Source organism: Musa acuminata, chromosome BXJ1-1, assembly GCF_036884655.1.
Source record: "Musa acuminata AAA Group cultivar baxijiao chromosome BXJ1-1, Cavendish_Baxijiao_AAA, whole genome shotgun sequence".
Taxonomy (NCBI): Eukaryota; Viridiplantae; Streptophyta; class Magnoliopsida; order Zingiberales; family Musaceae; genus Musa; species Musa acuminata.
In genome coordinates this window covers 6,172,926-6,188,162 of record NC_088327.1, presented here as the reverse complement: position 1 = coordinate 6,188,162, position 15,237 = coordinate 6,172,926, and the positions used below count along the sequence as shown (strand labels likewise).

Here is a 15,237-nt window from a genome sequence, read left to right as displayed (position 1 = left end):
TTGAGTTTACATACAGCAGATGTCTTTATGTTCTTCCTTCTTTTTTTTTTTTCTTTTTTAAGACGCCTTTGTGTTAACAAGCACATTATTGCAACCAAACTAATAAAGGAAGAAGCAAAAGATGGAGCTGTAACATTTTGGTTCCAGTTGTGATCAGCATGAACAGGTGGGGTTCTCTAAGTTATATTGGAGTAAGAATGCACAAATATTTGGTACTGTACCAGAGTTCCTATATGATGAATTTTTTTTATTCTAAAGGAGACAAACAGTGGTAGTGATCTCCAAAGGATCAAACTTCAAAGCAAGAGTGACTTTGCACGTCAAGTTAAAAGCATGGGGCTGAACTGGTAGATGCTCAAAAGAAGACTTTGAATGAGGAGGAGATGATTATAGACTTCAACTGGTCTTCACAAATATCGGATTATCTGATGATTAAGACTAAAGTGGACAAGGTTGCACCACAGCAGGAAATTGCTGCTAGGAAGACGAAATGTTGAAAGTTTTAATACCAAGTGGATACAAAGAGAAAGAAGAAATATACCTCTTTCTATAAACAAGTGACAGAAATATGTTCAGAGGTAGAGCAGAAGAGAAAAGGAGAGAAAAGAAGAAAGGTTGGTGTGTATGGTAAAAAATCTCAGTATCCCCCTACATTCCATGATTAAATCCTGATAATAGGTACAATTCTGAAAAAAGCAGGAAGAATCATGCACCTAAACTTAGGTAGCGCTTATCTGATTACTTAGGTTACTTGTACTTCACATACTCCAATTGGATGTCTTGAGCAAATAAAATCTTCCTTACTCAAACAGGTAATGCATATCCAGATTTTAAACCCCTAACATAAAGCGTACGGCCAGGATCACCACATGTTAAGCAATTAGAATTCTTGAAGCCATGGGTTGTTCTAAACTCTGAATCAACAAGAAACACAAATGAAAGAGAAATAAAAAGAAGTCAGACGTCCAAAAACACAATCGAATTGGTAAAAACTGGGTTTTCACAATAGTTCTCCTAACCGAGCATATCTTGGGGACAAGTGGTTAAAAAAAATGTCGAATATATCTAATAGTTGTTCACACTTTTATTCTTTTTCTTTTCAGTTGTAGTACTTGTAAGCATATTTTCATATATGATTATTCAACTCGGGCCATATCAAGATATGTTCATATCCATATTTGAAAAGCAAAGTAGAGCAATATTTATGAATATGAATACATGATGGAACCTTGTTTGTCCAACCAAGTCTGGCCCAACTCAGACAAGAAAACTAAAGATGATTGTACTCCCTTTCGTTCATAATTGAGACTCATTAAACAGAAAATACACGCAATTAATGGATGTGTGACACAGGCATATATATGCTTGACACATGTTATAGTGCCTCTGCATAAGAAGAATGAGAACACTGGAATGATAAAACATCAGCATTCATCCAGATGCATTAATTGAACGCTATTAAGGAATGCACATATCTTAAAAGCAGTTCATGTATGTCAGGCGTCAAGGATATCTTTTCTTAATATGCAGTCAAGCTGGATGCAAGATGCTCAAGTAAACACCTAATAGCCAATGGGCATCTGATGGCACTAGAAGGTGCCGATGTAAGAAGGATTTAGAAAAATCAATATTAGCAATAAACTAAGTGATTGCATTGTCACTGATTCAATTTCAATGAGAAAAATGTAAGGAAGATGAAAAAAATGACATTTATTTATGAAGAACAATGAACACTCTGCAGTAATCATGAACAGGCTCAATGAAGACAGGTTAAACAACAGTTCTTAGTAAAGACATAAATGGGAAACTAACATAGCTAACTGAGAGGCAGGCATAGAATAAGCTGTTCTTTAGGGGAACAAGGACCATAAGTGTAAGGAATACAACAGGAAAACTAACAAAATTTTAACACACTTTTATTTCTTTCAAATGTATACTTGTATAAAATCATGAACTCTTAGCAATTATCTATCAAATTCTGAAAGACATAACTCATTAAAATCATGTAAGATTCTCTATTGTTACAATGTAAAACAATCGAATCGAGACATCAATCTCATTCTCTCGAAACATTCGACTGTCGATCCGCGAACGTAACTATAAGCCGATCCGTAACAAGAACCTATACTTATCTCATTTCCCAGACCCGCCCTGATTACTGAGATTTACGAATGATTTCTCAGTCCTATTTGCAGAAACGAAATCAAGAAAAGGAGGAGAACCATCTCGGCACTTCCGATCGTGAGAAAGAACCAGAAGTTGGAGGAGGCTTAATTGACCGAAAAGCAACCACAAAATCGACGAGAACAGACGCATGAAATCTGGAACCGAAGGGATCGCTTACCGACGACATACTCGACAAGACCGGGTGCTAGAAGTCGGCGGCGAAGAGGGAAGAGGGGAACTCAAAACGAGAGCATTCCCCTCCCTCCTCCTTTGTACCTCAAGACGAACGAGACGTGTCGTAGTCACCCCAACAAAATTTCTACCATCACATGTCGCTGTTCCCCAATGATTCTCTCCAAAAGCATCTGATCATCGCATGAGTAAACCGCCAGTGTAAAATCAACGACGGAAAACAAGTGTTTGCCGCTGTCTGTTAGCTACGACGGTCGGAAGGAAACGTCGATTTTTGTCGTCGTCAGCGCCAGTCGACGGCTGGATCTCTGCGTTCTTGCATTATGATTCGTGCGACTAGGAATCTGACGGGGCGTTTTGTCCCCGCCCGCAGTATCGTGCATCATGAAGCACACAGCCTGGTGACTTCAGGTAAAGAATTTTGACTTTGACCGAGGAACCAGTCAATCTGTCATTTTCTTACAGAATCATTCTTTTGGTCCAATTCCGATCTGATCTGTTCAAATGATCTCCAATCATTTGAGCTAATATTCACTGTAGAATTCTACACAAGATCACAAGGCTCACATTCTAGAAATAAACAATCCCAACTCACCAGCTAAAATATGATAAACATAACAAAATATTGTCCTTTTGAATCTGAAATTGTGGATATTTCTATATATGCAGCAGCCTCATCAAAACCTAGTATTTTGATTACTATCCTGCTCAATCCCCATCACGTACTAATTATGTTTTCTTGTGAATGCTTCTACAAGTGCTGTTAACAACATACATCCCATACAAATTTCCACAAATTCTGAAAGAAACAGTGTCAGCATCACATCCTCTTGGAGGGTAGTTGATCTCATTTATCAAACCAAAGAAGGTACGAGGCAAAGATGATCCCAAATATGGCAACAATCCCCACATATGTCATCCCAATTTCTTGGCTTGCACATGAAACAATTGATACACCTGCCCCGATAGAAGTTTATAAGCTTCAGCACCGTGGGAGCTCCTATTAGTATGTTCAGCAGACGAGCATTCACAGTGCACCTTGATTGATGGTGGAGCTCTTTCTGCAGTTGAATTAATACTTCCTCACTCTCAGACCTGCTTGTGCATAATGACCAATGATAGCAGAGAGTAATTACTACATACTCGGAAAAGTCCAATCATGCTTCACGTCCACTTTGAACATCATCTTCTGAAAAGCCTGGGTCGCCTTCTACTTGTAGCGGAAGCTCCACCAACCGTCAACTTGGCAGACTCGAAATCCTCTTCATCTTCACTAGATTCATCAGATCTCCACCTTGACCCAACCATCCGGCCTTTATCTTCAGGGATATCACTCCTTCCAAAACTACATAGGAAAAAAAAATCCAGTTAATTCAAAGCTAAAAAAAGCAGCAGGTTCCAGGTATCATGAGTCTGCCGCTGATAACTAATCAATAAAAGAAATCAAATGATGAGACCACTTTTATCCCAAACCTCGGGTCAATAAAATTCAGATTTTATGCTACTTAAACAAGTCATGCATCGAAAATTCCTCCAAGATACATTCCCATTAGACAGAAAATTACCTCCATGAACTCGCATTAGCCTCCCTTGAAATCATGGTCAATGATCCATCAGGCAGATTGTAACGTCTGGAACTTTGAATTGGGTCATGAACAGACTCCTTCCGAGAGCCATCATGACAATGGTCTGCTGAAGTGACTCTGGGAAAAACAAGCCGCGGGTTTTCATTCCGAAGCACTCTTGCTGCACTTGAATTCGGCCCTCTTGTGGGCTTAGCTTTAGAACCATGGTGAAACTTTACAGAATGGTCACCATCAACAGGTTGAAATGCTTGTTTCATGTTAGCTTGCCACATCATGTCTCTAACATTAGTATCATTAGATGATGGGATTACTCCATTAAAGGGATATGACGAATATGCTCCATCAGTAGCTTCTGCATTCATATTGGCAGACGGGCTTTCAAAAGACACAAGAAGCCTCCGTTGGATAGCAGATGGAACCTTGCTTGCAGTCCCAAAATTGTTGTCATGCATAGGGCTTGCTGCAGGTGCATTAGATTTTCTCAAAGCATAAGAACTTGAATTTGTTTGAAGAACGACAGAGGAGTTATTTGGGATGGTAGAAAGATTTGGCTGTGCATTGGATAAATCAGATACTAAAGACATCTGAACATCTTCTAAAGAAACATGACCATAATCAGTGACATTTTCAGCCAATATGTTCTGCCGTTGTACCTCAGGCAGCAAATCGAGACATTTATCCTGTTGACAAAGTAAATAACTTTTAGAGTCAAAAAAGAAAAGAATGTAGACATATATGTTTAGAATTCTTAGCATACACATGCCCTATGCAGAAGCTGAACTAATTATGCCCCTAGAGAACTTCTGGTAAAATACAAAAATATTAGTAATAATACTTTTGACCTAAAACCAGTTACAACAAAGGTATTTTGGCCAACAACATGGACATTATGTTGGGCTTTACTTCATTCTATGATGAAGCTATCACACACTTATAGCAATAACAATGGCTTTAATTTGTCTCTGGCTCAGTTAAAACAGATTTTTTTGTTATCTTACTTTGTTAAGCATCTTAACCTTGAAGTTATGAAATTAGTTAAGTTCTGAAGATTATTGATGTAACTGCTTAAAAAAGAATAATGAAAGATACAAACACTAGCAGCAAGCTGTCCTATGAACAATCACAATATGGACAAAAAATGACAGATATTGCATGCACAAAGGTAAGCAAATTCAAGTATATTAACATGCCAAAAGTAACTTACAATCAATCCTTCCCTCCACTGACATATCAACTGTACCCTAGAAGCAACATCTTCATTTGCAGACTCTAGAATTGTCTGTTCCATGGTCTGAATATCACGATTGACTAGATATGCCTCTGTGAATCTATAACGCTGAGAAAAAAAAAGAAAAAAAATTAGAATATACAATTTAATAGACATGAGATTAATTGAAAAAAAGATGTTTATGCACATAATTTTATCGATGCTATATGTAATACCACTCTCCATTACTTTAGCATTAACCATAGTAAAAAAAAATGAAAATAACAATAAGAACTTTTGAAAAGGCATAATGGTGCAAGAAAAACCATAAGAATTAAAAATATAAAAGCAAAAGAAGCTATGCCACCAGGAGTGCACAAATTGTTAGACTTAATGAGAAACTCGACTACAAAGTAAAGCAGGTTATGCAATATACTACACAAGTCAAATAATTTCTGAAGCACCAGCAATCTTAAGAAGCAGATAATACCTCCACATAAGAACACCAATAATAAGATCCAATATGTCAAGTATTTATAAAATAATGATGAATTAGCTTTGATTTTAGATAATAGCAGTATAGCAAGTTGTAATTTATTAGAAAAATGGAATTGGCTGTGAGAACTTCGAAATCACCTGAAGATAGAAGACCACTAAAAGACTACCACATGTTGATGAAGGATTTTGAGAACCATGATCAAAGAGACACTTGTGGAGATGCTTCTCCTCATCAGAGTTCCAAGGGAACTCAATCATTCTGTCTACCAAGTTCCTCCGAATACAGAGATGGCAAATTTCAGTTACCAAAACTTCAGTGAGGTATATCCAGAACTCGGTGTTTGAAGAGTTGGAAAATCCTATATCCAATTTATACTTCAAGTTTTTGTCTTTAGCTTTTGAACACTGCATCCTCTGAAACATAAAGGCTTCTGTCAGAAGCCCACACTCAATTCTAACTCTAACTGCTGTTATTGCCTCGCCTAGGAACTCATGCTGTGGGAAATCATTATCAGTGTTTATATTAGACAAGCCTCCATCACGCCCACTGCAACGTAAAATAGACAAGGCGACGTCAGCACGCTGACGTTCTAAGAGAACTTGAGCTATCTTCGGATGTATTTCTGGGCCAGCAACTTCAGGGAGAAGATTTATAGCTTCCTGTCATCAAATTGCAGGACCAACCAATATCAACACAATTATTGAAGAGAAAGTAGCAAAAGGGGACAAAAAAAGTGAAAGAATCAAGGATATTAAATCTGGACAGTCTATCACATTAATGGATGTCCTAAGAAAATATTTCATATACATCACAGTGACCATACTATGTTCATTATATAACCAAACAAAACTTAAAAGTTAGAAAACAAAGGGATGGATTCAAGATAAATTGCAGTACATTTTATGAACATCACTTCTAATTATGTTGACCTAAGACAAGGGATGGCATTTCAAGTGCTGAATTCACAATGTTCTATGCAGCTGCTAAGAAAGGAAGTTATATTTGAAGGCAAATATTCTATTTCAACTCAATGGCAACAAAAGATATGAACTAGACCTTAAAAAAAAGGTGGCTTACCATATCAACAGTGATGCAGGACCATCTCAATATATTTCTCATTGAATACATATTATTAATTTTATAGGGAATTTTTGCAAATGTCATAACTTGCCAAAAGAAGACACCTTCCATGGGACTATATCGGTTACCAATATTGCCCAAGGAAAAAGAAAATGGAAGCCACTTTAAAGAAAGGAGGAGACAAATAACAGGTTAGATTGAGCATTCTGGAAAAAAAGAAAGGTCATGTCTTGGGTTAATTGAAGATCTTATCCTAACAAGAAAGTTTCTACTTAACCAAAGAACATACAAAGATGGAAGTTTGTCAATCATATAATTTATCAAAAGAAGATTGTTTGACAAAACAGATATGAACTACATCTTCCCAAAAGAAGGAAAGCTAAAATGATTGGTATGTTTCGCTTTATGGATGTAATTTTTCTTTATTGCATCCTTCTTTAATTTTGTACATTGCCTCTTTCTTTTTTGAGTAATTGAAGATCCACAAATGAACAAAAATTATGTTTTCTTATAATATGTGTGGGTTGCGTATGGCTATAGCTTAAGTTCCAACAATGTCGATTCCATGGTCCACATGTGAGGATTGCAGAGATGTTAGGGCAGTATTCTAAACCTTGGTAGAATATACTGTACTTTGACTTTGTCAAATCTGATATCAATCTAGCTAAGCTAACTATAAATCCAAACTTTGATCAGCAAAAAGAGTACTAACCTGATCTACTTACCCAGTCAATGACCAGATTGGACACAATGAACAGTCCTCAATCAAGCTCAACATTGTCCAACAAGTATCACAATGTAACTATAAGTTTTGAAGTGTTAATAGATCATGATACCTGATTTATGAAACTGAGTGTAAAAAAATGATCAACTAGAATAAATTAGGTTTTTGAGAGCAAAGGTCCAAAATAGTAATTTATCACTGATGTAACCCATATGGCAAGAATCAATGACTCAATCAGTCCTCGCTCTGCACGTGACCAACTTATAAACTAATGTGCCTCCTGTCCACTAGAAAAATATGTACCTTGAAGCATTCATATTTATACACTACCTCCTTTCACAAAGCCTACAGATAGATAACTCGAAGCACATATATATTATTCATAATCACTTGGATCTCCTTTATGAATTTACAAGGACAAAATGTTTCGGCAAATGCCTGCTATTTGGTTCACTTTGAGTCATACAAAAGCACCCAATCAACTCTTACACACACGCACGCGCGTGCGCGCGCACACACACATATATATGTGTCTGTGTGTGTGTGATAATTAATCTATGTCCATTATATGATGCACTGAGGCTACGTTGTATTAGCATAATAAGGAATCAGTATCTGAGGTTGATCTTTTCAATTCCAGCTCTATGATGATGACTTGGATTTGATGTTTGATTAGGTCAACCTAGCAGGCTTACCGATTCAATATTGGATGAGCCAGGAAACTGTCAATGTCTGTATCATTTCATTCTATGAGCAATTAAGGATGAGGAATGACAGAAGACAAAGGATGTGGTGCATACTGAGGAATAGATTGATGTTGGGAACATGTCTAGATTTCGGATAATCAGTCATCCAGGGTCATGGTAGCAATAGTAGGGTCCGACATGCAGCAATTGCAGCAGGGGAAAGGGTCAGGCTTCACACTCAATTGATTTGTTAGGCACAATCAATAAGCAATAAGTCCAGTTGAATGTGACCACGATTTGCACTCTATAAGGTCCACGAAGATAGTAGAGACGTGAACAACAATATGTCCGCCGATAATGTGACCAATATCCAACCTCATGTTCCCCCTACTTAGACACAGAAGAGCATGGATCAAAGAGCATTATTTCAGTTGAAGCAAATCATAGATGAGGGTCCATAAGGCTCATTTATAACCACAAAGATAAAGGAAAGAGAAACGTTGTTTATGTTGGGTTCAAACGAGGATATGACACGCAGCCTACATGATATCGAATCAAATAATAGGTCCTTGTATTATCAGTCTTGACACTACCTTGAATCCTTATGCCAAAAGATGCATGGTGATGGTTTTTTTTTTCGAAATTGGATGCCCTTTCCGACACAACAATAATACAATGACAAGAGTATCTAGAGCACTATATCCTACACAGAAGCACTTACAATGATCCTACTTGCCTGACGTACCTCGTACCACACAAGTGGTTCACGTCGATGAGTTGACAACCGCCACCACATTATTGGATTTAAGGCACAGTTTATCAATATCAGATGTCATGATAGGAGTTTCCCTCATGGGTCCTGCCAACATCCTGTACCAATTCATAATGAATTCTCATTGGGGACCTCAGCCCACATTGTGAACTCACAACGATCAATTTGGTGACATGAGCAAGTATAACATCATACTTATTTTTCTTAATTATTTAGGAAACAAGACTTATTTGTATACGTTGGCTTCTTTAAATACAACTTGTAATATTTTTCCAATATATGTTGCAATACAATATTTGTTTAATTTGTAAACCGATAACAATTTAATTTTAGAAAACATGTTTGTATATATCAAAGGTGGGAAAGAACCTTAAAATAAGATCTTTTTATAATTTCAGCTAGCTAAAACCAGTGTTTCACCATGCCATGGTGCCACAGGTAAGCCAACATGTACCATGCCAGTACCAATCCCTCCATGGACCAGCATGGGTCCGCTTACCCGATATGTAGAACCTTGAGGACAAATATTATCGATGAAAGCCAAAGATATATGTGGTCTCCACCAGTGTAGTCAAAAGCATTAGACACTAAAAGGCGCCAAGATACCAAATGCCCAAGATGCTAAGTGCTTGCCCAAGCGAAGCGAGATGCTCCCGAATATTAAAAGTTTAACAATATATATCATTATCGATAAATATGATAATTAAAATAAAAATGGCACATCAAATTATACTTATGTAAGGTATTAAATTACATTATCTATATTCAATAACAAAAAATAGCAAAACTAAACAAGATTAGCAAGCATACTGCCACAATCATCCATCACTGATCACATCAGCTCGAGGACAAAAGAATTGCAGCATGAGTTTACCCTCTCCACTGATTGATTCCTCCCCCAAAGCTTCAATGGGACAATGCACTCACTACTATTAACACTGTAGGACTTTAGGTATTTGCTTGTATGGGCTTGGATGCATGTATTCTCTCCACTTGATCTTTGATCTTCTTCAAAAGGGAGAAGGTATAATTCATGACCATGTTCTCTCAAGCACTCGAGAGACATACAATTCAAGACTAATGCGATGGTCTTGTATGTTCCTGACAATCCACGGAACTGCTATTGATGTTACGGATGGCATTATCACCATCACTTCTTCCCTCTCTCTACTTTGCCAAGAAGAGTGACGTTACAGACCAACCCTTGGTGTCATTTAATGTCTCATGGTTCAATTGTTTCTTGAGCTTAAGAGAGAAAGGAAGGAGCTGTTGGGGGCTGCAGTGCAGGAGGAGAGGAGTGGGGGAAGGCGGCTGCGGTGAAATAGGAGCATAGGAGCAGGGAGAGGGGTGTTGTTGGGGGCTGTGGCAGAGGTGACTGTAGAGGAGGGAGGGGGATGTTGTTAGAGGCTATGAAGGAAAAGGAGGGGGGAGGGGGCAACTATGGTGGAGTAAGATGGAGATGAGTGCTGTTGGGGGCTGAGGCTATGGAGTAGGAGGGAGAGGGGTGCCATCGAGGGTTGCGGAGGAGGAGGAGGAGGGGGGAGGAGGCCGGCTGCAGTGAAGGAGGAAGAGGCCATCACACTTGCATGAAAGCCTCTTACCGAAGGAAGAGACCATCACCATTTGCAGACAAAGAGGAAGATGTCGCCACCGTTTACCGATGGAGAGGAAATCACCACAGCATAGTTCGTCACCTAGTTCTTCCAAGGTGGGCAGCGGTTGTGTGTGTGAGAGAGGATGCGGGGTGTGGAAGTGATCGAAACAAATCAACGATCAAGCCTATTTAGATTAGGCTCAACCCTGGTTCAATTTGCCTTAGGTGGGCGCTTGAGTCACTTGGCACCTAGATTGCGCCCAATTGAAAGTGCCTGCCTAGACCACTTACAAGGTACTCGGACCTCGCCTCGCCCGGACACCTAGGCGAGCGCCCGGTGACTTCACTAGTTCATCTACACACCATGCTATTCATTGTTTGTCACTTCCACAACAGTAATGCATAAATGTTATAGCATATTATCATTTTTTATGCGTATAATGTCCAAAATCCTCAATTATAAATCTCCATTCTTCAAGAAAATGCTCAATGCAGATTCAAACTTCACTCATTTACAAGGAAAAGCTACTTTACTCCTTCCTACAGTGGCATGGCCCAACATGACAATAATAGAAGGAATTGAAACATTTTAAGGGAAAACGATCTATCCAAATATAAGCCTATAAGATAATATATATCAAAGACCATGCATGGTAGTTAAAAGAACTGCTTTGGAAGACTAATCATCCTTTCACATTATAAAATGCTACTATTGTCAAGAAAGGCTCAAACACTGCACATAATGTCCAAGAACTTTTAGATCAACTTAATCAGAGCATGTACAAAGAGAAATTGTGAATTCAGGCATAAAGAACTTGCATAAGAAAACCAGCAAACCATGTCATCCACATATGTAAAACCAACTACCTACCTGTAAAGCCTGAGGGGTATGATCATCCAAGAGATAGAAAACCAAAGACTCCTGTACTGAATGGGTAGCAATGCCAAAGGAAATAGCAAAATCATCAACTATGTGTTTCCATTCCGCATCAGGTCTCTTCCAATGCCGATCAAATAGATAATATAGAAACTGAAAGCATGTTAAGAAGAAAACATAGAAGCCCATACAATTTATATCAAGATCACAATGCCAAACAAAACAGCAGATCAAGGATACTATCGCTTGTTTAGCAACCACCATATCAGAGGTCCCACGCAGAAAGAGTATATCTGCAGCAGCTTGCAAATTCCGAAATGGATATCCATTTCCACCTGCAATATCTATCTTGGATAGGAATAGCAATCCTGAACTATCATCTTGCAAGCAAGAAATATCCACTTCTACCCCTGTCTGCACGTAACTTTCTTCTATCCCTAGATTTGATAATGCATCTTCAATAAAAAGTGTGTTATCATGCTGCCCAGCAGAATCCACCAAGTTACTCGAGCACTGAGGCCATGATCTCTTAATTGCAGCTGACTTCCTTTCATAAACATCCAAGTTCCATGCCTCAGAATTTCCTAAATTATAAAATCGTGATTGAACATCACGAAGGAACTGGTGTCTGGTACACCAAATCATGACCTCCAAATGCTGAAAAATAAATAAGACACTCAAAATGCCATATTTTTCTACAGGAATGTAAAATGCACGTTACATTTGAACATTGTTGGTAAGAAATAGAAATAAATTTGCATAGCATAAAAGCACCATGAAAAGTTGAGAGATCAAGTAAAACATTCCAACTAGAGTTTACAAATAATTTATGTAAGAAGGCCAACTTGAACCCACACCATTGCAGTGCCCCTCAAGATAACGTAAAATGTTTGTGTATAAATTGACATCATTGTTCGTCCACACATCAAAAACATACAATGTTCTCAGGCCTGGATTAGTTATGTTTTGGAATGAGCAACTACCTAACACGACAAAAACATCAAACAACAGCTTCACATCTCTTACGAAAAGGTCAAATATCAACAGACATGCATGAATTATGTCAAGCATCCAACTATTAAACAATAATTTGGTAATTTTAATAAATATGTCTTGCATTTGCAGTTCCATTTACTGTTCATATATATTACTATATATCACTTGGACCAGTTACCCCATCTTTTAATAAAATTGATAGAATGATCAACAAAAGTTGCAATGAACAACAATTTACATAGGGTTAATTCGATGCATAGCCATTGCCAACATGGTTTATTGGTTTTAATTTTTAAGCGAATATAAGAGCCGTGATATGTGTCCATTCACTCAAGAGACCAAACTTTTTCAGAAAGAGTCTCCCCTAAGAAAAGCAATTTGAGATTGTTAGGAATAAGTTTGTTTTATTTCCAAAGTAGTTTCTATTATCAATGTGCTCAATAAATGAAAAAGTGAAGTTCATCCTTTCAGTGTATACCATCCAAGGCCAACCAATTTGTCATTTTTCAATAGCATAAGATGAATTCAAGTAACACAAACCTTTCTCTTAACATAACAAATAGATTAATTTTGCCCCTCATAAATACATAGAAGAGTGGAGAAAACTTAACAAAAGAAGCGAAGAATTATGCGGCCCAGTGGGGGGAGAACAGCACACATATAAAAAGTATAGCCTCCACATCAACATCTATGTCAAACAGAAGATTAAATTAACACAAACCTTTTCCTTAACAAAACAAATAGATAAGTCAAATTTTGCCTCTCACTCTCATAAATATATAGAAGAGTTTAGAAAAGCTTGTCAAACAAAAGATGAGAAGAACATATAAAAAGTATAGCTTCCCCGTCAACAACATGTATGAGTTATGAGTGACAAAAGAACAAAATTCAAAATTTGATGTGCATGATTGTGCTTTCTAAATCTTATTTTTTATGAGTGACAAAAGTCCAAAACTCAAAATTGTGCATGAAAATCATAATTGTGATTTCTAAATCTTAATTTCTGGAAACAACAGGATATAGGGAAACCATAATGTCTTAACAGGTAAACATTACCAGAGGAATGAAACAGAGAAAATTGAAGGAAACTAAACCTGCTTTGCCTTCAGTACATTCTCCAAGAGGTGATGCAGGTCATGAACTTGAGCAGCAAATGTTTCTTTAAATGATGAAGTCATGACCTCAAGAACATTTGAAAGGCCACTTAGATACAATGCAAACTTCTGCATCAAAGACACCCTAGATCTCATAGCTTCTGTTCCACGACTGTCTGTAACATTCTTAAGGCCCTCAAAGTTCCTGCTTGAAATGAAAATATATGTTTTCGAACAATGATAAAACTAGACAAAATTTGAAATATTTCAGGATACATATCTCACAAAGATCAGAGACAATATTTTTAAATGTCTCTTTGCACCAGTCCTTCACAACCACTTCATCCAAAAGAAAAGCAAATACCGGGTCACTTGATACTGCATTCTCATTCATACAAACATCTGTAATATCTGATGTCTATGTCAAGGTAACAATGAGAAAACTCCAAAATCACAGAAAAACATATCATGTAAGAGACAAATATATGAGCACTAGGAACACAAGATAATCACTGAAGGATACAATGACAAATCAAAGAAACTAGATTGTTCTTCAATGCCACATCAAAAAGAGAATATAACCGTTCAATATGAACCGTCATATGTTTTTGGCTGACTTCTCTCTCTTGGGATCTATCATCATGCTGTTTCGAGATAAGGCCAACCTCAATGCACTTATAGTAGAGACGAAGACGGAGTCGACATCCATCACTCGGTATCAAGGTTCTACAAATTGGGCAAACATCACATCTCTTGCTGCATTCTTCACATAAAGAGGCATGTCCACATGAGTTGAGCACATGTTGTACACAACGTCCACAGCTGCTTAAGTCCCTAGTTGCTCGACAATGCTCAACTTTTGCTTCATTACATAGTTCTAGGAGATCAATTGATGCCAAGTGCTCCAAAGCGTCCTAACATGATGTTCTCCTCGTTAGATGAATATCATCGTCTATAATAAGAATTTAGAGCAGATAGGAACAGTTCAGAAACAAAAAATAAATTAGGGTTACATGATTCACATAACAACACTAATGTTTTAAGTAAACAGACATATGACTAAATAGAAGTGCTTAGACTGACCAGCCTATTTGGTATTCTCAGCACAACCATGACCTTCAGCAAATAGATAGTCAATTAACACGTTCACAGCAATGTCAGAGAAGACATCTCACTGGGAAGTACGTGCCTTTGTAAAAGATCCAAGCAAAACACGAAAATCCTATTTCACGTCAAAATAATTGTGACGACCTATAGAAGTTTCAAAAAAATATCTTTTGCTAGAGACGCCTTACTGAAACTCTCGCTTTAACAACATCATCGACATCAAGTAAATGCTAAGCATGGCATGCCTTCAGCATATTACAGGATTTATTTCCCTTTAAGCGTTCAAAAAAACTAAATGGACTTCTAAAGGCACAAAGAAAAACTTGAATCCACGATTTGGGTTTCAGAATAAAGATAAGAAGCGAAATAACCCAAATGGGAACACAAGGATGAAGGCGGCACCTGGACGGCAGAGCTGGCGTAGTTAGGCGGCTGTCGATCGAGAGAGGGCCATCCGCTTCGGCGGCCGTCGCCGATCTCCGAGGACGGAGACCTCTCGGATCTAATCGACTCCATGGCGCTCCTCGCCTTCGAGAAGAGTGGAAGGAGGAGAGAGGCGAGCGAAAAAGGGTTTTGAGAGGGCTAAGTGGTGAGGGTTTCTCGGGATTTACCGTGATGTCGGATAAATGGATCCAACTCTCGGTTCGAACCGATCCG

The 15,237-nt window shown here is 38.0% G+C and overlaps 1 protein-coding gene across 2 annotated transcripts; it reads right to left on the bottom strand.

Annotated features, from left to right (window-relative positions):
• Nucleotides 1-2,935: 2,935 nt before the first annotated feature.
• On the bottom strand, nucleotides 2,936-15,237 carry LOC103985609 (E3 ubiquitin-protein ligase HOS1). Of its 2 annotated transcripts, XM_065140896.1 has the most exons (11): nucleotides 14,983-15,237; nucleotides 13,997-14,387; nucleotides 13,750-13,884; nucleotides 13,474-13,649; nucleotides 11,624-12,040; nucleotides 11,378-11,536; nucleotides 5,788-6,309; nucleotides 5,149-5,280; nucleotides 3,924-4,624; nucleotides 3,502-3,703; nucleotides 2,936-3,419 (listed from the first exon to the last, which is right to left on the bottom strand). In XM_065140896.1, exons 1-10 carry the CDS (start codon nucleotides 15,094-15,096, stop codon nucleotides 3,541-3,543), a joined length of 2,910 nt encoding a protein of 969 aa, XP_064996968.1. In that variant the 5' UTR covers nucleotides 15,097-15,237; the 3' UTR covers nucleotides 2,936-3,419; nucleotides 3,502-3,540. The 2 variants fall into 2 exon arrangements, with proteins under 2 accessions (XP_064996968.1, XP_009401635.2); XM_009403360.3 differs by having other exon boundaries at nucleotides 2,936-3,703; nucleotides 14,983-15,236.

Excerpts from the sequence above, each read along its gene's own strand:
- LOC103985609 (XM_065140896.1), bottom strand. The coding sequence starts at position 15,096 with ATGGAGTCGATTAGATCCGAGAGGTCTCCGTCCTCGGAGATCGGCGAC. Across the intron at positions 11,537-11,623 it reads TGGTTGCTAAACAAGCGATA|TTTCTATATTATCTATTTGA; the intron begins GTATCCTTGATC and ends ACATGCTTTCAG. Across the intron at positions 3,704-3,923 it reads GCTAATGCGAGTTCATGGAG|TTTTGGAAGGAGTGATATCC; the intron begins GTAATTTTCTGT and ends TTTCCTATGTAG.